A 25,211-nucleotide genomic window follows, 5' to 3' on the forward strand; every position below is an offset into this window, starting at 1 on the left:
CTTGATTTTATGTTTATGTTGTGTGTTTTTAGTCGTTGCTATAATTAAAAATGTTCAGTTCTCGACAAATTAATTTACAAAATAAGAGAGGGCAATTCAATGAATTAAGTTTTTTATTTATGATGGAAAATACTTTTTAAATAGAATTAGATAAATAATTCTGCGTTTGCTTCCCCTCGAATAAAATTGAAAATGATCGTTTTAAAATATATTCAGTATATTTTAATTCGCCCGAATTCATTCCCAAAATATCGCCAGTTGGGATTTAGTGTCAGTTTGAGTTTGGTGTTTTCTTGCTTAATCTGGTCACACTACTGCATAACTGTATAAGAAAATTGTCGCATAAAAAATCGGGTGAAGCAGGGAATTATGTCACAACGCAATCACCGAGTGGACCGCTTCGCTCAGATGACGAAGCAGGAGGAGATCATTGCCAAGAAGCGGCAGGAGATCCTGGAAAAGCAGAAGACGGCGCAGCTGGCCAAGGCGGTGGCCGCGGCCCAAAACCTGGCAGCGCAGCAGAAAACGGAGACGCCGCCCGTAAAACCAATTGCCCACGACGACGAGGAGGAGGAGGAGGTACACCAACAGCAACAGCATCAGCAAGACTCCGCTGCCTTGGATACATCAGTGGCCACAATAGGCGAGGAGGGGAACGGCCTAGAGGTTGGACACAGTGATACCCCAGCCGGCAAGGCTAAGGCGGAAGACTCTGTGGCACCTAAGACGCTAAATAGTTTCACCGGCAAGACGGGAAAGATTACATTCGGTCTAAAGCGCCAACAGCTGCCACAGCCCAGTGTGGAGCAGCCCCCTCCGAAAGTTAAAAACACCTTTTGCAACGATGGTTCCTTCTTGGAAAACTTTAAAAAAATACTCGAAAAGCACGAGAAGCCGCCGCCACCCATATTGGTGACACCCGTGCCTGTACCCAGGTTGGTACCCACTAAACTTCCACATTCAAGAGAAATCTGAACCACTTTATTATTGCAGCACGGAGGAAAACAATGCCTTGGAGACACACGCTTCCGAGAATAGCAGCCCACAGTTGGAGGCAGCCATAGCCATTAGCTCGGCAGCTGCGATGGCCACCTCCATTACTGTGACCAGTTCAGCGCCCACACATCTGGCTTTCAGCCTGCCTGTGCAGGCCGTGCAACCGCCACCACCACCGCCGTTTGCTTTCAATCCTGCACTTTTAACCCAGGGACCACCACAAATGCAATTGCCAGCTGCATTCTTCCACGGCCACCTACCTTTACAGCTGCATCCAGCCGCAGTGGCTCCGCCTCCACCACCACCTCCGCCACAGCTGCCCATTGCCCTTGCCAATATGGGGCAAATATACATGCAGCTTGGACCATCGCCAGTGGAGGCATTGCAGCAACTAAATGCCATACCGGCACCCAAGGAGTTCGACTTGAACGCTATTCCCAAGCCGCAGATCAATCTAGAGGCCATTCAGATGCCGACCATTGGCGGGCATACAGCGGAGCAGATTGGCCTGCTACCCGAGCATATGGCAGCGGCAGTCAACGCCCACCCACCGCCTCCGCCGCCCCCCGTGCAGGAAGAGCAGCAACAAATGCAGCAGGTTATGCCTCCGCAGCCACCGGAGCCTGCACAGCCCGCATCTATCCCGCCCCAAGGTGTGTATCGTTTGCGAAGCTACTACTTACGTCTCTTCTGTTCTTTTGTGCCATCTGCCATTTCCTATTCACACAAATCCTCTTTCCTTATCCCAACCCCATCCTGTTTCCCATTTTCCCTCCCACTCATTGAATTTGTATCGAACTTTAATCGTTGAGCACGATTTTAAAGCAATTTATGTAGTTTTTTCAGAAACGTGCATACAATTGCCAACGTGCTTAGAAAACCTAATCGCACTGGTCGCTGAAAATGGTGAAGATTATGAAGATAAAATACGTTTGCATAGAAGCGAGTTGCATCCGGCCCTGTGGTAAATGACCTGAACATGTTTTAACCCCGGTACTCAGACAGGGGCCCAGGGGGTTACATAAATAGCGATTAAGGCGGGGTTGAACTACAAGCTTAAGTTTTACATTCATTTGCACACATACGGCTGAGTTTTAATTAGCAAATTGTTGGGCTTATCCAGCTGTACTCCACATAGTAGAAAGCGAATCTTGACACATGGCCAGTTAAACAATATCACCTTGAATTAAAAGCTGCAACGGCATTTCAGTTTTATTTAAAGTTTATTTAGCTGTTCTTAACTCTTTTATTTAAAGGTACCCAAAGAGCTTAATCAGTTTATATATTTTAATTTAAATGCACAGATGTTAATTAGAAAGACAGGCAATTCAAGCAGTTATATCTGCAATTTTAATTCCTAATGGAAAAATGAAGTTATTGTTAGACGAAACGAACCGACAGAACATTATTTGGGAGAAATAGAGTGAGGTTTAGGCAGAGCAGAACATTTGCATGGACTCATCGAAAGCAGTGATTACCCGTTCCTCGATCGTCGTCGATAAATCTGGAGGAGCCAGCCGGCGGATGCCAACTAAAAAGCACACAATAAACCGCTAATGGGGCGGCGCCTCAAACAGTTACTCATATAATGTCTTTGTACACACGTGACTAGCGTCGAGCACTTTTCATTGTACGTTTCACTTCTTTTAAATTTTGATACTAGGTTTCTTTATGATAAGAGCTGCGAGCAATATCGAAGCTATCGATCCCAACTCCTTGACTACGAACGCCAGCGGATCGAGCGGCAACGGGAGCGGCAGCATCAGCAGCTAAACCGAGACCAGCAAATGGCGCAGCAGCAGGAGCAGCAACAGCCACAACATGAGGAGCAAAACAGTAACTCAGCGGCTGACAAATATGATCCCGAGTCCGCCATTAGTGCTGACTTTGATTCGGATGACGAGTACATGCGCGGCATGATGGATCGCAATCGGGATAATATCAAGCGACGAATCGAGTGCCGCAACGAGCTAAGTGACGAGGAGCGCCGTGAGCGAGAGGAGGCGGCCACTGCCGGCGGTCGAGACGATGCGGACGACCAGGATGAGCAGGAGGATAAGGAGTTGCAAAGGCAGCGTAGGAAACGCGAGCGTAAGAGCCGCTGGGGAGAGAAAGAGCAGCAATTGCCCAGTTCAAGTGAGTTTTTAAATAATGTATTACGTCTATATTATAATTGTGTTGATATTCGATGGTTCTATAGAGTGAAACAATTAATGGTGTAATTTTGTGTAATTTCTTTAATGATAACTAGGCACCTCAGGCAATTTCGGAAACCAAAATAAGCCCATGCTATCCAACATCACACGCACTGATCCCGCTTTATTGCAATATGCTCGCCTAAACTACGGCTCAACTCAACTGAGCGAGGAGCAGTGGAAGCAATGCGAGGAGCACTATAAGGTCAACCTGTTGTACCAGGATATGATGCGTAAGCGCCAGGAGATCGATCGTTTGGCCCGCGGTGGCAAATTTAAATACGAGTACGACTCGGACGAGGACATTGAGGGCGGAACGTGGGAGCATAAGCTACGCACGGCCGAAATGGAGGCCACCTCTTTGTGGGCCAACGCCCTGACCAAGCAAAGTGAGGGCAAGCATCACATCGGCGACTTCTTGCCACCCGAGGAGCTCAAGAAGTTCATGGAGCAGTACGAAGCAAAGAAGAATAATCGACAGCCCGACCTAAGCGACTACAAGGAGTACAAACTTAAGGAAGACAATATTGGCTTTCAAATGCTGCAAAAGCTTGGCTGGAAGGAGGGCCAGGGCCTGGGGCAAGACGGAGCTGGTATAGTGGATCCCGTCAACAAGTAAGTTATTGTTTAACCAATAAGAAAATTCATTCAGTAGTTTGTGCATTGAACAGGGCTCCACAACGCGATGGAAATCAGGGTCTGGGAGTTAGCAGCGCTGCCCAGCCAGAGGACTGCGACAATGAATACGATGCCTACAGGAAGCGAATGATGTTGGCATATCGCTTTCGTCCCAATCCCCTGGTAGGATTATTGAGCTACATATTCCAGCTGTAGGACTCATTATGAATGTTTTTCCTTACAGAACAATCCTCGTCGCGCTTACTACTAGTGTCTAGCATCTCTAATATCCAACAGCCACGTCCATGTGCGTTCCAAATGTATTGTAAACACTTGTAGGCCCGTTTAGTCAGTCACAGACACCACACTAGCTTGCACATCGTTCGATGAATATGAAGTCTTGTTTAAATTAAACGACGGGAACAAATGTAATTAAATCGTTTATATTTATTCAGAGTAGATCATAATTAACTTAAAGCTATTGCATGCGAAACATATCCTACGTATGTGAGATATATTTCACACAATTTTCACTAGTTTCTAGCGTCAAGGGTTTAGTGTTTAAATAGTGGAGGCTCTGGGAACTAGAGTCTAGGCTTAGGAATTCAATTTCAAGTGGGCTAAGTGTCACAGGTCCAACTCCAATCAGGGATGAGCTCGATACTACGGGTGGAACTATGCGGAACACCTAAACGCTAATAATACTAAATTGTACTCGTACTGGAAGCGAAGGCCTAATCTAGGAGTAAAGCGTCAGCACGGGCGTCTGGTTACCGCGAGCCAGAGCCACCGGACACTTCATGTCCGAGGTGAGCATCTCCAGCCAGGACATGTACAGCGGCGCCGAGATAGCCTCCTGAATTAAAACGATTTAACGAAAAATTGGTAAGACATCGAATCAGAAATCATTATGGGATAATTTACTCACCTTTCGTGGCATGGGCAGGGACATGACAACCAGAGATGCATTGGACGAGTGCTTGACCACCAGCTCGTGGATGCGCAGCTGCCGATTCGTCTTTTCGGCCATGCTATGCAGCTCATCGTCCGTGATTCCGAACTCGTTGCGAGCCCCACGACGGAAGGGTTCGATCAGGCGCTTGTGCTTCAGAAGCGTATCCGCTCGTGGCTGCTCGGAGACTCCCTTCAGCATGATGAGCTCCGAGTACTTGATGCGGAACTTTGTCAGCAGACTGGCCATGCTGTGGAGCATTCAAGACGTTATAGTTATTATGCTTAAGTGCCAGTAAAGATTCTTTATTTACCTTTTCTCCTCCTGCTCCTCGTCCTTGCCGTGGCACATGGCGAATACCCTCAGCTTGCAATTCTGCCAGTGGGAACGCATGGAGATGATGTAGGGCAGGAGAATGGTGAGACCTGTATTGAAGTGAGGGCATTAGAAATCTTCACCCAATGAGAGACAAATTTGAACACTCACCTCCGTCATCGTACAGCCAAAAAACATCAATTGTGCCTTTGGCCTGCTTCCTCGTAAAGATGGTCATGGCTTCGAGGAGGTTCTGCGGAATATCCGATCCTCCCTTGGTGTGATATGTCACGGCCGGTTCATCGGTGCTGTTCACCTTGTAGCTGCGGGAGCTGCGCTGCATATTGGGCATCGGTGGAGGTTGGGGCATCGTGAACGAAGAGTTCGGACTATCCATTCCGGCCAGATTCAGATTGGAGTCGATGTGGAGGAGCTCTGAGGCGGCATTAGCTGCCGGCATCAGTTCATTGGTGAAGCCCTGGGCATTGGCCGTGTGCATGTGACCCATTCCATTGGGAGGCAATGTGACCTCGGAACTCAACTCTGAGAAGTCCAAGCCATTGGGTAGGCGAAGCAGGGCCACGCCCATTCGCTGCGAGAAGGCGTTGCTGCAGGAAATCCAAGTTTGTAATCACTCAGGATGTGGCTTTACTCAGAATGTACTTACTACAAAATGGAAAAGTAGCTTTCCACCTCCTCCTTGCGGCAGCGATTCCAGTCCGGCTTGTAACCCACCAGCACAATGTTCGGTGACATCTTGCCGAAGCCCGTGGATTTGGTCAGAGCATTGATTCCATCCTCCAGACTGAACCCATCGATAACATTGTAGAAGGCCTTGATCTTGCGGGCATCCAGATACTTTTGACCATCCTTCATCAGATGCTGGCGGTTCTTGTAGCCGACACGCACCTGTAATAGCGAAATGAATTGGACTTTAATAACGTATGTAGTTTACTAAATCCCAAGCTAAGATTTCCCTACTCCCAGTAGCTTAGAACATAATTTAGATTGCTTTTTAGTAATCTGAAACTTACCGGTATGATATTTGCCACAAACATCAGGGAGTTATTCTTGGTAAGCAGATAGCCAAAGTCCACCAATGGTGGCCTAGTCTTGGGATCTCCAGAGAGCACCAGCACCTGCGGATGGTAGTTCTTCACATGATCGGAGACATTCTGCAACCGAGTGACCGCCATTAGAGCAGCCTTATACTGCTGAGCCTGGGTGGTGGATCCCCAGTTAGCCTCCGGTTTCCGGTACATAACCACCAGGTATAAAGCAAAGATGATACCAAAGGTGATAATGGCAGCCACGTAGTTGATTAGGAACATAATTGCCACGCACATGGCGAATCCGAAAAGACTAATCCAGGCGTTGTAATACTTGAAGGTTGGCCGCCATCCCAGTGGCTTTACGAAGGCCGCGTGGAATGTGCAGAAGTTGATAAGGGCATACGAGGCCAGGTAGAAGGTGGAGATCAGAGGAGCAATCAGATTGAGTTCTCCGATTAGCAGGAAGCTCGTGGAGATAAAGAAGGTGAGCACATAGCCGCGGTAGGGCTCGCCATGCTTGCCGTACGGCTTGGAGAAGAAGATCAGACCCGGGTAGATCTGGTCGATGCCCAAAGCCTGCACCAATCGGGGAACGGACAGGAGATTAGTCAGGGCCGTGCTCAGCGTAGCCGCAAAGCAGCCGGCATAGATCAACGGACCCCACAGGGACATCTCCTGCATCATTTCGTAGGAGTTGAAGAGACCCCAAGTGCAGTTGCCGGTGGTCATGCAGGGCAGTTCCGAGGGAATGATGGTGCCGTTGACCAGGTCACCGGGAATGCCAGAGGCATCCCTAACAGCAGCGCCGCCGGCGAAGAGCACGAAGAGAGCGTACGAGGTCATAGAGATAAGCAGCGACCAGAAGGTGCCCTTGGGAATGGCTGCTCCGGCATCCTTGAGGTCTCCACAAATGTTGGCGCCCGCCTGGATGCCCGTTACGCTTGGGAAGAAGATGGCGAACACGCTGAAGAAGTCGTGGTTTACGCCCTCCGCGTACCTATAGTCTGATCCAAAGTTCTCCTTGAAGGTATTCCCTGAAATGAGCGATCAGCTATAGAAGAGCTCTACTTGCAAGGAACTTAATAACTTACAGGAGAAGCCCACGAATCCCTTTGAGATATGATTCTCGTTGCCGTTGGGCCCAATGGCAGCCCCGATTATGAAATTGAAGATGGCCAGGACAATGGTGACAATCAGGAAGTTCTGTGCCTTCGTCTCCCACTCCATGCCCACGCAGCAAATCAGGATGAGCACCAAAACGGTGACCGAACCAACTATACGGATGTCGTTAATGCCATTGTCCACGATTTTCAGGCCGTTGTTTTCTGGAAAAATTATAGGTAAATAAAATATTAATATCCATTATTAAAGTAAGGTTAAGACTAACCCCTAAACAAAACGTTACACAATTTAATTTAGTTTACATTTCACTTAGATTTAGTTATTGATTATTGGCAAGAAAACCAACCAATTTCCTATCTATTCAATTTAATTAACTCTGGAACGTTTCCAAAATTGATACTCACTTAGCAAAACATTTAGCGATTCGCAGAAACCAATGGTGTTCATTGAGGCTGAGACGGCATTGGCGAAGGCAAACACCACGCCCACCGATGCCCCAAACTCGGGTCCCAGCGAACGGGATATGATGAAGTAGACGCCACCACCCTTGACCTCGCCGTTGGTGCTAATGGCTGACAGCGAAAGCGTCGTGATGACGCAGACCACCGCCGAGATCGTAATTATAATCAGCGTCTGCAAGATGCCGGACTCGGCCACCACCCAGCTGAGGCGCAGGAAGAGCATGACGCCCCAGATGTTGAGGAGACATGGTATCAGGACGCCGACAATCCAGCCCAGCTTGATGTGACCGCCAGTTGGTTCCGGTTCGGGTTCGGGTATGGTAATGCTCTGATAAAATAAAAAGAGGATTGATTTATTTATTATTTAAAGAATAATAAATAATATTAGACCTTAACCTACTGTTGCAAGATATTTTCCCATATAGTTAGCACTGCCTACGCATTTTTAAACATTTCTTTTATCAAGTACATTTATTACAAGTTACAAAATTAGCATTTAACCAACTTTTACAGTGCAGTGATAAGTATGACGTTTTATCAGAGTTCCCTACTAACAGCTTAAGCACACAAATGGAGGTTATCATGGGACCATGTGCTGCTAATTGGGGTAATCGGCGGTCATTAAATGCCTGTGATAATGGGATATTGACATGAGTGTCATTCAATCGGAAGTATGTTAAATACTCGCTTAAATTTGCTTAAGTATTTTCTGTAAACTTCATGGAACTCCAGCGGACAGCTGTTCCAAGGGAGTTTTATTCGGGATTACTCATACGACAAGTGTGCAATTTAGTACTCGAATTCAATTAACGACCCCCCGAAGCCAGCGAAAAAAGGCGAAAACAACACCCACCCAGGGCAGAGAGATTATGAGAAGCTTCATATTGCTTTTCATTCTAATTAAAGTTGATTTTTATAGCCGCACTAAAATGGCAAATATTATAAAAGTGTTCAAATTAACGCTGAAACCGAAAGGAGCTGCCATCAAGTTAACTATTCAGCATAAACGTACAAGTTTTCCCTTTGTTTTGAGGTTTAATTTAGCGTTCACAGAAGTTAATAAATAAAAGTCAACTAAAGTAAGTGACAGAAATTTGAACCTGACAAAAGCGTTGTTAGCAGAGTTGTTAAAATGTGAAATATGTGTTTTGCCTTGAGGTGCTAAAAAGTGTTTTATTGTACGTCGTTTTCTTGGGTAACGAAATAGCAAGTATTAAAGGAAGATCTTTAAATTGACAGTATTGTAATGAGACTTATATTGAGCTAAAGAAAATTTTCCTTGTTACGTAAATCTATAATTTTCGTTCTTAATTTCCATTTTCTATCTGTAAGAGAAAATCAATCTTATATCTTAAACGAGAAGAAAACTATTTTCCATGTTTTTCAACATATTCAGAGTTTATAATGACTCAAGATCAATCAATGGAAATCACGAAAGGAAAACAAACAAAAATAAAGAATGCTTATTTTAATTTGGCAAACAGAAAAAACAAAACAATTTTAATTCAATTTTGTTGGTGTTATATTATGAACCCCAACGAATGCTTCCTCACAAAATAGAAAAAAAAACAACTTTGGGAATCCGAAGTTTATATACCCTTGTAGTTTGCAATTGTAGTTGAGCATCGAATTTTAAAATAATAATAAATTTTAAATCATATTATTATATGCGCATTTTTTTTTTTCGAAAAATTTAAGATTAAAAATCTCATAACTACGACAAAAAGGCATTAATTTCAATTCGGTAAGCTTTCCAATGTTAGTTTTTATTAGGTTAATAATTCTGTATACTTATTTTAAAATTTGAGAAAATTCAAATTTTTGAAAATTTTATAAAATTTTATAAAGTTTTAGAAATTTTATAAAATTTTGAAATTTTCGAAAAAATTTTGAAAATTATTTTTTGACCGGACATGGTTTTTTAGATCGATTCAGATTTTCATGCTGATCAATAATATATATAATTTATAGGGTCAGAAATGACTCCTTCTCAGGGTTTTAAGCATCTGACTAAAATTAAAATACCCTTGCAAGGTTATTAAAATATAACAATATTTCCACTTGAAACGGAATTTACTTATCACAAATGGCCCTAAAATTTTCCACCACGCACTGATCGGAGCTGGGCAAAACAATATATCTTGTGATTGTGATAACTTAATAGATTTACACAAGACATTGCTCCCTTGCCCTTGCCCTTGTCTTGGCGATTGTTTTGCTATTTGTTCCACCGGCGTTGTGGCAGAGTGGGGCTCATTTATTTTATTGTTTGCCCACATAATTGAATGTTTTTTAAAAAGCGTCCAATTGTCGATGCCACACGTGGCATGGAGCGGTGACAGGGTTGGGCAGGACGACATCGATTGACAGTGGCCACAGCCAAAGCAGCAACACACCCCCGAACGCTCGGTTCGTACACGCTGCGTATACGCAATGTCGGTTAGTTAGTCTTCCTCGGTGGGTGGTTAATGTTGATTGTTTACACATTTTTGGCGGCTTCGAACGGACGCCAGACTCAGACAGACACAAACATAAACATATTTATAAACAGAGAAAAAATTCATCTTTAAAAGCTATGGATATTGACGCACAAAATTGTGGATAACAGTTAAAGGTTTTAGTATTAGTTTTTTCCACAATTTCCTATTGAGTATATGGAAGTATAAGAAATACCTCTTAATATTATTACTTTAATAACCTTTGAAAAGTCATATTTCTATGTCTTTTTTTCTCCGTGTCTCGAGGGCTTTCCTGGTCTGGGAGTGGAGTTCTATTTGTGGTCTTACTAGTGTAACCCTCTAGCGCTTCCTCCCTTTGTCCATTTCATTTAGCAAAATACGCATTTGGCTCTGCGGTTGTTTTCCTCGTTGTCATTGCTGTTTTTGCAATCCAAAGCGTGGAAAATTTTCGCACACGAAATTGGAATTGAAATTGGTATTTGTGCTTTATGGCACAAGGGCAGGGAGCTGTGAGTGGGGGAGCTAACTCGAGAATAAACCATTCTCTTGGCTAGCTTGTGGCAGTGATTTGAGTTTAGTTAATAGACAAAGGCGACCAAGGAACTTGGGTTAAGTTGGGCGCCCTGAATCACAGATTCCATAAATAGATGAAATGAATTCATTTTATTATTAGCTACACGAGGACCAAGTCGATAGCTAATTATGTCGACAGGTTGGGAGCGTTCTTCCCACTCGGCTTAAAGTCAGATAGAATTTACTTGGGATTACAGTCGCCATAGCGATCTCAACTGCAAATGTATTAAAGCAAATGCGCAAAAACTCGTTAGGGCCAACGAGCTCTTCAATAAATAATCGAAATATTGCATTTTCATCAATAAGAAGAGAGATTTCCCATAAGTTTGCCCCTTTGTGCTTCCCCCTAATGGCGGATAAGTATCAGAAATGCAACACAAATGGGGGTAAACATATTGTTATATGCGCCAATAATTTAATGGCTTGTTCGGGGCATTGGCAGTGCGGTAAACAAAGATTTTCCAGCAAGACTTTCGCATTAGGAAATCAATAAAATGTTATAAAAATAGCAAGCAGCTCTTTGGCTCGCTATGAATTGTAAATTCGAATTGTAATTACAAGTGCAATCCGAAAGGAATCTCAAATGGCAAACACGCCACAGGCTGCCTCCGGGATGGGGTAAACAGAGCACCGCACCGACAGAACGCTCATACGCCCCGTTGAACGAGGCGAGATGTTGATAATATATTTTCTGATATTGCCATACAGTTTGACAAATTACTATTGTTAAGAGGCTCGATTGCAGGGCTTGTTGAAAACTGCCAAGAACTGGTAATGGTTTTTCGGAGATGCCTGCTGTCCGATATATCTCGAGTGTGTTTTCTGTCACTTTAATTGATTGAAAGTGAGGAATAATCTATTGCTAAGCCGGGGAGTTTATCAAAATGACGTCCTGTCAGCAGCCCTGACAGCTTCAACTCATGTACACTTGTGCACCCGACGCGTTGAAGTGCAGTGTATCCGATCAGCTTTAAGCACTCCTAGGATCCTCTGAACCCGCCTTGGTGATAAGCAACGAACGAATCAACCAACGTCAATGGCAACAGCTCCGGCTCCAGTGCCATTTGCAGGCTGTTGCTGGTGCTGTCAATTTTAATGACACGACATACTTGTCCTGCATTATCCTCCGCGCAAACACATACGGGTGTTGACTACAGTCGCCATGACGAGCTGTTTATCCTGCGTTGAAGGCGAAGGCAGGAGCTCTCCTCCGCCGCTCCTTGAAACAATGTCCGTGCGGTGTGGCCCATGGCAGATGCATGGCTGCATCTTGTTGACAATTAATTTGGCTTCGGCGCTGTCATCGATAGCGCCTTGCGCATTACGGGTTATGGATGAATGCGGAAAAATCCACTTAAAACGCCGGCGATTGAGTGCAAATCGAATGAAAGTTCGCTCGTGTTGATTGCGAGTGTCCCCAAGGAGGAGGAATGTGCGAAGGAAAGGGAAAACTTGTTTTCTCCAAACCTCCAAGGCAAGACTTGTATTAGATTTAGAACTAAAGTAAGAGAAATATTTGCTTTAAGGGTTTTGGCTTCTTTGCCCGATCGGCAACGAAGAAAGATTAATACAAATAATTGGGGATTTCCGTTTATGTTTCATGATGATTATGATTAGTCATTGAAATCTTTTAATTGTGGTTTCTAGACTCAATAACAATTTGATTAGTTGTTTTGTTTATCTGTTCAGTTAAGGCCAAACTTTTTTGGGATTCCCCAAAGAAAAACAAACTAAAACAGGTAAGAACATTTTGTAAACAATATTATCTTTGCTTACAATGAAACCTTAATAAGGTTTATAAATAATACATTTATATACGAAACCGGTTTCTTTAGCAGATGATTTTTTTGTGGAATAAAATATATGTTATTGTATTTAATTTCAAGTTTTTGTTAAAAACCATCCACTTAACACTAGCTCATACCAGTTCCTTGTAATATCTTTCAATTTCATCATAGCTAATCACAAAACTTAATGATTTTTTGCTTAAATTACCGCCTAATTCATGTGAGCAAATACTTCCATTCCAATTATCTATGTGCCTTTGCCTTAGCAGGATATCCTTCTCATCCCTTGAAGCTGATCCAAACATTGTTTTCTATTATTTAGGAATTGGAATTCCCCTAATGAGCCGTCGCTGGCTTTGTAATGCAATTTTTATGATATCTATCATACGCCGTGGTGGCGCTTAGAAGCCGGACAAAGTGAATTAATTAAACAAATACGGAGAAGGGGAGTCACCGGGAAAACCTCCGGTCCAAGGGACCCCCAGACGTTAGTTTCGCATAGACGCATCAAATTTATTACTTTAGCGATAACCATAAAAACTGTAACGCTGGGAGGGCTTATGGTTCACTCCACTATGCCACTACATATTTCTCCGAATGATAAGCGCCACTGGGGCGGTGGGTTTCCGAAAGTGGGCTGCGTCGGCGGCCTTGACAGAGGTGCTATAGTGACAGCTTATCTTAAGTGGCCACAACGTCATCACGACGGAGACCCTCCAATCTGTCGGCTCTGCAAATACATCAATCGGTTGGATGCCGGGAAGACGTCATGGAAAACTCACAATTTGCACGTCGGAAATGTGAAAATTGTTCAAGTAAATAAATCAGGCAAACGTATTTAATGAAATACAGATATAAATATAAGTATATCTTAACACTGTACGTAGATATGTACTTCTGTAAGACTGTCCAAAGTGCGAGAACAGCCCGAAAGTGTATCCATTTCTGGTTGGATCCATAATTTGTTGTTTTGGTTCTGTTTCGCTTTATGTTTTCCTAGGTATGTATTTTTTTTGCTGTGCTTTGTTTATTTGCCGAGTACTTGAAATGTTTTCAGAACCGATCGGAGAGCGACTGAAGTGCGCTGCAAGGATTATGCCACGGCTAACATTGAACAGATCCATAGAAAAATACTCATCATTTAGTGGCACTTGGGCCTATCAATAATCCCAGCAGCAGCAGGTTGGTAGAAAGTTATTTTGAAGGCTATTTCCCTTGACTTTTTCAAGTGCATGCCACACTTACATATTTCTGGGCCGATTGTTGGGCAAGGTTGGTTGAATATCAGATTTGTAACGAGGTTACCAACCGATTATGATTTGGATTATATTTGTACATAGTTAGTGAAGATTGTCATAGTAATCTAGGCTATAACTGATTACTATTTCACAGTATAGTGTTAACTACATTTAATTTAATCACTTTACCATTCAGATACCTCTTGCTTCACAGCTTAACAGAACACTCTATGCTTAACTGATTATAGTAACAAAACAGTTTACTTAATTCCATATTGATTTAAGTAAACATTTGCACTTCCATATAGCATATTTTTGTACTGTATTTTTATGAGCTCCGTTGTATAAACTAGGTCACATCTTGTCAAGGATTAATTTAGATCAAGCTGCATTTATTCCACTTTCATGCATTATGCAAACTGTTATGGTGATTTCCCTTCGCCTGCGTCACTAGATATATGAACTCACCTGATCAGCCGCCTCTCCCTGCAGCTCTCCGATGGAAGGACGCTTTAGATTTCGCATGGAAATGCGGTAGTTGTCCAGGCGCGGCAGAGTTTCCCTGCAATCAGAGAAAAACCGAATTTACTCCATTAGTGTGTCACCATTAGCAGGAGGAACCTGAAAATCCTGAAAAGCCGGTGAACCGGGATGGATTGGAAATTTCCATACTGATGAAACGGAAGCAGAACCATCACCGCCTCGGGCAGCATGACCGTTGCCTGCAGCGTGCCGAGCTGAAATAGCCACTCTGGGCCACTAGGAGCACTCGGCAATCCACGCACCGTGAACCCAAGTTATTTGTGTATACACATAAATAATAAGACAATAAAATCGCCTAACCAGCCAGCCGAGTGGTAAAGGTAGACGACGGGCAGAAGGTCAGGGGTTCCACGCCAAAAATTGAGAAAAATCGAGTTTTTTCGCCGGAAAATTCTTTTTAGCCAGAGGGTGGTAGGGGGAGAGTGTGGTACTTATATGGTTGCTATGGAATGCCCATGATGTATATTTACTGATCGCCAATGAAAACAGAAACAAAAAGTAATAACAATGGCAAAAACAGAAACTGAAACAGTGGCAGCCGCGGCCAAAGCAATGCCAAAATATAATTTAAAATCTTAAAAAGGCTAAAAACCGGAATGAGGAAGGCAATAATCGGAGAGCACAGCACGGCGCCACGAGCGGACAATGGCGCCGCTTCCAAGGGATCGAAAAGGGGGCAGGTATATGGCTAAATGGCAACCATATCGGGGATCTAAAAGGGGTGAGTCTGGGGGAAAGTACTTTCATTGCCGAATATTACTCATTCGTAAATTTTACTGGGTGACCTGAGACCCAATTGAGTTATACTTTGAATTTGATCTTATCTTAATTTTTAAATGCTTATTTAAAATAATTAAAGGAAATGAATAATTGCATTTTATGTTTTTTTTGTTCTTAATAAATTATACAGTCGTTGCATGGCAAGCAAATAAATTACCAACACATAATTCTTATCAGTCCACTGATTACTTTACCTAGGGAAACCCCTGTATAAACGTTGAATTGTTCACGTAGTTTAATCTAACTTTTTGTGGAGATTTTCCCATAAAATAAAATGGGAAATGAGACGAATTTAAACAAGACAAAAATCCAATTATTCAATCTAATCCTAAATCTTATCATCTAAGTTTTTGCTGACCTCCTCAGATCATTTTGAATTTTACTTTATGGATTCACTTTTACTTTGCTTCTCTTGTGATCGGAATTACATATCTTTCTGTCCAAAGTTGTTCTTCTTTTGGGTTTACTTCAATAAAAAGTCCCCTTCATTAATGAGATTTAATTCCTATACAAGAATTCCTTACTACATCTTTGCAGGGTATTACAATTTCAGTCAGAAGCTTAAAACGCAGTGAAGGAGTCATTTCCGACCCTATAAATCATATTTATCCTATGGCTAACTTCGGCTTCCTTTATTGTTTTTTTTGTATATCCTTAGCTGGAGATCCCTCTTTGATGGCCACCCAGTTCCACAATAATTTATGATTGTTTATTAATAACAGGCAAAAGCTATCGAGGGCGTTTTTCATTGTACTACTAAATAAATTGCAAGCGCACACAGTATAGAGAGCACGGGATCTTGCGGCTTTTCTTTTAATTCCATTTTCTATTTTCAATTTCCCATTTATTTGCCAGACAGCCACTCCGCCGTCATTCCCCGATCATGTTGTGTGTTTATGTACAATGTACTACGTATAAACATGGGAGCATCATACAGACATATGTCTGTAAACTCCAGGCCAGTCGATGGTCATTGCTTGCTCGTCCATTTGCCGGTTGCCGGTGGCCGGTTTCATTGGGAATCAGCTGGTCTGAGTTAGTTGTACAATTGGAGCTACGCAGAGTTTCAGGGAACGCATCGATCAATTGAATTCATTCGCGTTCGCATAACCCTAATGACAAGTCGCAAATTTATTTGTTGACACGCTCATCCACCGCACGAATTGACCGCTCTGGAATTCGCGAAATGCGAGTAGATCGCATTTTTCTATTGCGAATCCTTGAACCAAAAATGGCAACCAGTTTCTGGTTTTCCACAGTGGTTTTATTATTGTTCATCGGCGAGCTGATGTAACTCGCTTGCCGTGTGCAAAGTTCCCGGGAAAACAAATCATCCGCTGTCCGAATTTCCACCAACAACGCCGAATGTTTGCAAATTTTGTTTTTCTGGCATATCTTTGGCAGCTTTTAATTGAATTTAATTCGAGAATGGGTGTGCTTATGTTATCCCGAAAGTGGAGCAATTGTAATAATTAATTCGAAAAACATTTGCGCTGGTCTAGGTCGCCGTGGTCACCTCCCAATGAAGAGTCATGTGCCAAAATTTGTTTTGCTTAAAAGTGGAAAAATTGGTAATTAAATCTGGAATCAATTTAAGTTACCAGGTATCTTGTGACATCTCTGCCTTTTGTAAGGCAAATTTTACCATAAACGTAATTGAAAATTACCCTACTTCGTTTGTTGAGAATTTGACTTGAAATTTGATTTGTGCTAATACAAATGGGTATAATTTCAGAGAAAATAATTGGTATTGGTTATTTTATGTACGCCTATTAAATAAAATATAATGTCTCATTTCCATTTTATCTAAATTAAATAGGAATTTTATTGAGTGTTTTTTGTTAAGCAGTATATGATTATTAACTAAGCTATTAAACAATTAGTTATAGGAAGTGCAAATCCAACAGTGATTTTCCCCAATTATAGCACAATCGGACAGATCACTGATCTCGATGTGTTATAAATTATACACTTTCGGCTATGGTGAGAGGGTCGAGTAACAATTGACACTGGCAGTGACACATTACTCCAATTTTTTTTAACGATTTGCCTTCAGATAAGCCTTTCAATCCGCTGTCATTTTTTGTGTTTATTTGCTAAACGTGATTACAATAAATTGGCATAAAGCAACCTTCGTTTCGGTTATATAAACGGAATATTTCACTTTTCGCCAGACCTTTTATATTTCTCCCTTTTTATTTATTTAGTTGTATTGATAAAATTATTTATTTCTTTGAACCTTTTCAATGGGTGCAAAACAAACAGAAGCGACCTGAGTTTAAACATATGTCGGCAATTCAATTGAAACTCATTACGGAATGAAAAGTTAATGATCAATTTGCTTTGGGAACTTTAATTAATTGTTGTATTTTATCTAAATTGTTTTAGACGCAAAGCTTAGACCCCACGTGTTGCCTTAATGAATGGAAATAATATATATCTCAAGCACCTACATCGACTTAGCTGAATTGCAAAAAAATCTTATCTATCGCACTAATCGAAGCAATTATCAAAAAATTCTAAAATTGGTATAAAGCATATATATTGTATATTGCGCAAAATTGAAAATTATTTTGCCACAAGAGAGCTCAACGTGAGCATCTCACAAGAAAGAAAGGCAATAAAATTGTTTCAATATTGTCTTACTGAATTATTTTGGTCAAATATATGAAGATTTTCCTTTAATTACTTTAAACTAAATATTGATCCGAGGATGAAAATAATGAATGTTTTTTTTACTCAAAATAATTCTATATAATATACAAAAAATATATAATAATAAATTTTTGAATACCTACTTTTTGTATAGTTTGGATTAATAATGAAAATGAAATAGCATTCATAGGTTTCAGCATTTCTTTGACCATTTTTCAAATGAATATCTTAGACAAATATAATAATAAAGTCATAAAACAACTACATAAAAATATTAAAAACGTTTTTAATTTCTTTTCTAAATGAAATCTTTGTTATGTTTCCTAAGACGACATAGTTTAGAAGACACGTCTAACCTTTTGAGAATGCATAAAATTGTAATTAAACTCACTTTGTTAGCTGGGCGAGACTAAATTTGCGTTCCGCATCCGATTTGCGTAGGAAATGTCCGAATCCGCGGAAGGATAGGCGAGAGCTCCGCCTATCCTTCTCACCGCTCTCGGTCGGAGCCTTGGGCTGCAGGTGGTTCTCGTTACTGGACGGAGGATGCATTGCATCCGGCTGATCGGCACCTGCGGCACCTGTACCAGCCTCGCCATCGTATGCGGCATTTGTGGTGCCGTTCACCTTTGAGATCTGGAAGCGATCGGCCATATTTTTGCTGGGAGGACTCCCTTTGCTTGGCTTTCAACAAGGACACTGGAGGACACTGTTACTTATCGATTGCTGAAGCACCTTTTGGAAAAAGTTAGCAAACTGAGCGCATTTGCATTTTATACACCCGACAGGGAGTGGGATGATATCACACGAATCGCGAACGGGAATCGGAATTGAAATCGGAATAGAAATCGAAAGAGGAAGGACGTGACGTCCGGCTGCGGCGACTGACCGAGTACGAATATTTCGAGACCGCAAGACCAATGGGATTCTATATATTTCTATTTGGTGGAGAGCGCGAAATATACACTGATACTGGTACACTCGGTTAAAATCCTATCCGTGGCGGCAATTACAACTTAACGCGACGACTGTCGCACGGCGTTTGAGCGCTGTCAAGTGTTTACCGCTTGATTATTATGGCTTTTTGCGCCAGTCCAGTCAGCTGCTCCTCTGCTTCTCTGCTCTGCCGCTCTGCTTCCGCTTCGTGGCTTTGGTCCCATACCAACTCACGCACACATCCACGCAATGGCACAGCGGTGTGGTGAGTTCTCAACAAGTGTTTGTGGTCGAACTCAACATGCCGCCGGAGTGTACGGAGCGCCAGCGAGCAGCGCAGGAGGTCCAGACTACGGGATACCCGCTCGTGGGAGCGCTCTTCTAGCGCGTATACGTAATATTTGAACGCTTACGTTCGCATTACGTATACGTAGCAGAGAGTTCGGATGCGCAATGCGCATTGCGCATGCATTGCTTATTTCAAATTTGCTAAATTATTACCAAATAAATTAAATATCTGTCATGGTTAATGGTTTTAGGTAATTTAAATTTACGAATTTAGAATATTGAAAGTCTGTTAAATTTAAAAGTGGGACATAGAAACTCATTTCAAATAGTAAAAAATATTGAAATAATCCATTGTCATAATTGTGCTTTAAAAACGTTTGTCATTGGGAATATCTTAAACAGCCTTTTGTAATAATCATTATTTATGTTTTTTTATTTCGGTATTAAAAAATCCTTTGTAATGAACGATTATTATTATAACCCTATTAAAATTTTAGTCAGAATCTTCTAACGCAGTAAAGGATTTCCGACCCTATAAAGCATATATATTCTTGTTCAGCATCAGAAGGGAAATCGATCTAGCCATATCTGGGCAAAAAATAAATTTTTGTCGTTTTTTCAAAATATCAAAATTTTATAAGGGGTTAAATCGTAAAAATTTTTAAAAACTAAAAAATCGTCAATTTTTTGTATTTTAAAATTAGGTATGCAGATTTATTACTCTAAGCAAAAATAAACCGAATTGAAATTAATGCTTTTTTGCCTAAGTTATGAGATTTTTGAACTTTGATTTTTGAAAAATATTTTCATATAAAAATTGTTTAAATTACATATTCATTGAATACTTTAAATTATTCATCAAATTGTTTTTATTTCGATTTAATTTCTTATTAAATTCAAAGGTTCTTAATGTTCACTTTCATATTGTTTTTTTTTTGCATTTTAAAAATTCCTTGCAACCGGTCTGTATTTTTAATTCTTGATCAACATTAACAGAATCAATGTTGCCCTATATTCTGACCGAGGGACTTGTTTTGTTGCCACCAATCCAAACGAGATTAGCAATCTTATATGCTCATTAAAACCCTATAATCAGCGTAGCGTATCACAGAAGGCGTTACTCAAGTGGAATGAGCATAAAGTTTAACTTAAAATTCCATAAATTAATTGTACCCAACACACAAAGTTTGTTTATTTTGACACTTGTTGTGGGCAAAGCTACTTGTATAACATAAAACATTATTGTGTTGATAAAAATGTAGATCTCATCATCGTTTTTGTATTTAAATTAAATTAAAAATTTATATAAAGTATGTCATCTTTTAAATTTCAAAGTTTATTTATTCAGTGGCCTTATAAATAAAACATGGACCAATTATTTGGGCCACTAAATACTCTTTAACAAGTTATTATTATTATAATTTTGGATGAGGGATCCTTCGTATTCACTTTATTAGATCCTTTGTCACTTGCTTCAACACCATTTTTGTGGTTTTTGGTAATAGGTATTTAACACCTTAACACCACGTTCTTTGTGTGTACGATTGCTTTTCGGCGATTCGCGATTGCGGTTATTAACTTGTTTCCTCTGTTTACCCAATTCATAACAATTCTCCGGCTCTCTGCGCTCATTCACAAACATTCACACACTAAAACTTAGACACACTCGTAACATCTTTACTATCAGTCAAGCCAACAAGTCAAGCCAAGATGGCAACAGTAACAACAAAACTGCAGAGCACACGAATAAAACCCCCTTAATCGAATTAAATTCGGTTTTATCTGGTTTGATTGGCCGGTTGGATGGTTGGATGGCTGGTCGACTGACGAGTTGCTCTGCGTCAGAGTCACCCGAGGCGGTTTTAATAAAGAGCGTAAGGCGGTGAAAAGAGTTATTATTTTATGAAGCCACTTGCTCCGTACCTACCCCTAACGAAACCCAACAACCAGGAGATCGGGAGAACCAACTGGACGACGACAACCATCTCTTTCCAGCTCCACACATCTCCACAGATGCCACTCTCTTAAGTCGGATAGCTCTAGGAGTATTCTTATCGGGGTATTCATATATACATATTATTTAATCTCTGGGAATTTCACATAATTGATATTACTTTGTAAAAGACATTGGTAATCTTTCTAATAGAAAAAGGTAAACAGAATCCACCTTTTATGAGATATTTGTTTGTATTAATTTGGACTTGATCTTTCCTAGAAATGAAAACCCAAAAACAAAAAAACCCCAACAGCTCATTCTGAGTCGTTTCTAAATAATGAAATTAATTTTAAAATTTTGGAGCTCACCTCGACTTGACTTGGGCTCACCTCCATGACTTTTCACCATTATTATCCAAGCCATATGTTACCAACGAGCAATGAGATATTACTTTATGGGCTAATGGGTCTTATATAGATAGATGTAATTAATTAGTTAACCCACTAAAGTTACATAAGGTTAAAATAAACAATGGATTTGCAAGGAGCGGGATAATAAGTTGATTACGGATTTATATCAGCCGGTTGTTCATTCTGCTGATATAACGCAAGTGATTAACGATTTGCTAATTATCAAAAATATTTATATTACTTTATAAGCCATCAATCGAACAATTCGCTGTATATATTTTTTGCCGAAACTGATTTTTATTCGTTTACGATACGATTTTCACACGTCTTCCAATTTCGTTCGGCTCGTTTATTAAAGTTTATTGCTTGGTTCTTTTGCATTAGACAATTTGTTTACCGCTTCCAATAATATAAATTGATTTTTTTTTTTATTCATTCCGGAATTCGAAGACCCAAATTGGTTATCGAAAATCGATTGTTTACAGAAATATACAATAATATAAAATATGTATTGAAAATATCGTATCCGTTGATATTGGGTGTGATAAATCGTCAAAGGCATCGTTTATATTTGTAATCATATTCCCAAGATGTTTATCCAGCAATTTCTCTGTCTATATCTTGTAAACTTTAATTCCTGACCGGGGGATCTTTCTAAAATTAGTTTTTGTTTGTGAAAATCATCTTAGATTGTTTATATTTGCGAATATAAAACTGTAATTGGCGGCTAGTTTTGTTCTTCTCATCTCGTTTATCGTTTCCCCATTACCTGCAATCAAATAGACCAATTAATAGCGAATTATGCCGAAATTTCTTTCGACATGTACGGGTAAATATATATATTAACAGATATATAAAATGCTAAAAGGGCAAATTACAAACTCAAAGCGATAAGTGATATTTTGTTGACTTTATTTATTTGAACTCCCTATTATTTTTGTGCCTTGACAAGACATTTTCTGTGGAAATAGACCTGTTCATAGGAAGCCAGTTTGTTTACGTGAATGGCATCCACCCTTAACCAGTTACAGGCGGCTTTGGTTAACCCTCAAATGCACTCATTAACACCTCTCCAGGCCGCTTGTATTTGGACTTCAGGCGATTTCTGTCTAATTGATCGAATCAACACATGGCTAAAGCACAGATAAATGTATTGTTTTATGGCTAAAATTAAATATTTAAGACTCGCGTTGTATAACGACAATCCATTGCTAATTAATTCGAATCTAATGACAGTCATATATAACCTATTACACGGTAGATAATGTCTCCCCAATGACAGATAACTTAACTTGGACTCTTAATGGGCGCCAAGAAGACAATATGGCCATGTGCTATCGCATGGTGGGCCAGTGACATTATTTGACACTCGTTTATTAATTGAATTAACTGCTTTATACCACTTTAAAAAGGTTTTTTGATCGGGCCGCGTAAAGTAAGTCCACACAATTCGAAAATAATCTAGATTCGATCGCTTGCGACTGGGTTTTGGAATACCTGCCCTTGGCGTCAATTGACTTTGGGCGCCTTATAATATTCGACGGTTGTCGTGTGTCGATAAAGCCACTTGTATCTGGCTCTGTGCTAAGTGTTTTGGATCAATATATATATCTGTTCACATAACACTTGGCTTGAATGTCACTAATCAAGGGTGGAACATTGAACTAATATCCTGTAATTAATTCAGGTTATACTGTTGCCATATGTTCAGTATTTAGAAATAGGTTTTTATTGATTATATATCCCTATTAAAAAACAGACTTGAACATATGTTAATATTGATGCAAAATCTATCTAGGTTTTTTGGTAATATCTTATTTACCAATGTATTACATCCTATTATATTTATGTTTAATATTTGTAAAGTACATTTAAGGATCCTTAAGAATATATATGCGTTGCGTATCAAAAATTCATATAAATTCATAAGTCAACTTGGTCCATAAGGTGTTATTCGAATGTGATTCAGTGAGTTCAAAGCGATTGCATTGAACTCTACCAAAAATAAGAATTATAGGCCATTAATCGCATTGAATACCTTATTACTCGGGTCACTTCCGGCAGGCGGAGCTGTGCTCCTGGCAGTACCTCCAGCTACCATTAGTCGAATTGTACATAAAATGGCAGTCACGCCTTCCATACGGGGATTTTCTCCCGAATCCTGATCTACTGGGAGTTGTCATCATCATCATCACCGGCTCTGTCATACCCGAGGCAGTTTTAAGAGACAAAATCAATCCGCTTCGTGGCAGTAGTAACTTGTTCAGCGCCAGCAAGTCTCATTTTATCGTATCTCTCGGTCTCGGTTGTGTACTATATGTAGATGTCTGGCTATATGTCTGGACGATCGGTTCGAGTGGCTACGGTCGGAGGTGCCGGGACAAGTGCGACAATTGAATGTAAGCACCCCAGCCATACGCCAGCACACACCACTCCACACCGATGCCAAATCATTGGCAATCAAATGCTTAATTGTAATAATTATACGAATTTAATAATTTCAGCAGCGCATTGTGTCAGGGGATTAAGTTCTTGGGGATAGTTTGATAGTTTAATATATCCATCTATTACGAGGTCTTCAAACAACAATATCTGATTAAATAAATCGAAAATATAAATTACACTTTAATGATCTGTTTACATAAAGATTTATTAAGCTGAACAAAACAGCTTTTGAAAATTCAATTTAGAATTCAACAAGTTCGTCTCTTGAAATTGAATAAATATTTTTTCCGGTGTGGTTACTTTCTCAACAACCTGTACAGTTTCCAGCTTGTTTTTTTTATTACTATTATATATTTAAATTTTATAGCGCAATTTAAATCTTCATATGGGGGTCATCTGCATAACGGAGCCCTGCCTGTTTGCTAAATATTTTAATCTGTAGCTTTAAAGGACTACATTAAGTCTGAATAACTGACAAACATTTTTGAACTAATTGCACTTTATATTCTCATTAGGGTTAAGGACTTAATGGGGGCTTTGAAGTGTATTGCTGTTAAGTCCAAAGAGCCGATAGGAAGGTTTATATATGTACTAAGTACCAATAAAAAATGCAATATAAGAATTATTTAAAAGATAGATATAATAGGCTTAATAACCTTTAAGTCATCTTATAAAATTGCTGCTGGTTTTGCGTCTCATTTTACTCAAGTTTCAGGCTTTCATAAATGACTATATATTATTTGTGTATATCAAATTAAAAATGCGCAGGAAACCAATTAACCAAATCTAACCAGTAAGAAGAGGTTTGGTTTGGACCTGGTTTACAGCCTTGTTTACAATAATGGTATCTGCGAGTGAGTTTATTAATTTATATTATCTTTCACAGTGCTGCTATCAACAAAACACAGGTATCTGTAAACAATGCATTACAGAACTCTCAAAGGTAAACTCAATAGAAGTTTAAGGGCTCATTGAAATTGCAAAAACAAATTTGGTTGCAATGTTAATTACCTAAAAACCATCTAAAGAGTAGATTATTAATTACTATTTAATTATAGCAGATTACTGCTTTGTTTTATATTTCTTGGATAAAATACGTAGTTTATAACAACACATCGTTGCCTTACTTTTATCTTATCAAGCAATTAAATGTGACATACCAAGTATTATTCCCGGAAAGAATGCAAGAGTATGACATAATATTTCTCTAACCGATAAATGGGTTATAAAAGTTCATGAATACTCTGTGAGGTTTTTCTTAACCGTAAGTAAGTTTTAATTTAATAAACATAACACAATTTAGACTCACAGTTGAGTGTGTTGAAAAAAAAAATACAACATCGTTCACCAGTTTCTAAAATCGAAAACTTACTCATTTAGCTGGAAAAAAGTGTAAATTTCTTAAATATATGAACACTTTCCTTCTGTAAAGTTTTTTTTGAACTCTGAA

At 40.1% G+C, this 25,211-nt stretch overlaps 2 protein-coding genes across 4 annotated transcripts; one reads left to right on the top strand and one right to left on the bottom strand.

Moving 5' to 3' along the window:
- Positions 1 to 256: 256 nt before the first annotated feature.
- Positions 257 to 4,241, top strand: LOC110177130 (uncharacterized). Of its 3 annotated transcripts, XM_020943699.2 has the most exons (7): positions 267 to 935; positions 994 to 1,649; positions 1,834 to 1,960; positions 2,660 to 3,132; positions 3,248 to 3,806; positions 3,863 to 3,992; positions 4,054 to 4,241. In XM_020943699.2, exons 1-7 carry the CDS (start codon positions 370 to 372, stop codon positions 4,078 to 4,080), a joined length of 2,538 nt encoding a protein of 845 aa, XP_020799358.2. In that variant the 5' UTR covers positions 267 to 369; the 3' UTR covers positions 4,081 to 4,241. The 3 variants fall into 3 exon arrangements, 2 of the variants coding, with proteins under 2 accessions (XP_086682344.1, XP_020799358.2); XM_086826218.1 differs by lacking the exon at positions 1,834 to 1,960 and having other exon boundaries at positions 257 to 935; XR_015270236.1 differs by lacking the exons at positions 1,834 to 1,960; positions 3,863 to 3,992; positions 4,054 to 4,241 and having other exon boundaries at positions 257 to 935; positions 3,248 to 3,656.
- Positions 4,237 to 18,909, bottom strand: NKCC (sodium potassium chloride cotransporter). The gene is made up of 10 exons (XM_020943698.2): positions 18,138 to 18,909; positions 14,237 to 14,330; positions 7,655 to 8,039; positions 7,220 to 7,453; positions 6,111 to 7,162; positions 5,744 to 5,985; positions 5,248 to 5,684; positions 5,075 to 5,186; positions 4,738 to 5,011; positions 4,237 to 4,665 (listed from the first exon to the last, which is right to left on the bottom strand). Exons 1-10 carry the CDS (start codon positions 18,398 to 18,400, stop codon positions 4,549 to 4,551), a joined length of 3,210 nt encoding a protein of 1,069 aa, XP_020799357.2. The 5' UTR covers positions 18,401 to 18,909; the 3' UTR covers positions 4,237 to 4,548.
- Between the last annotated feature and the right edge of the window lie 6,302 nt (positions 18,910 to 25,211).

The sequence above is a fragment of the Drosophila serrata genome, unplaced genomic scaffold (assembly GCF_035046125.1).
Source record: "Drosophila serrata isolate PLE 108 unplaced genomic scaffold, ASM3504612v1 contig_156, whole genome shotgun sequence".
NCBI classification, from domain to species: Eukaryota; Metazoa; Arthropoda; class Insecta; order Diptera; family Drosophilidae; genus Drosophila; species Drosophila serrata.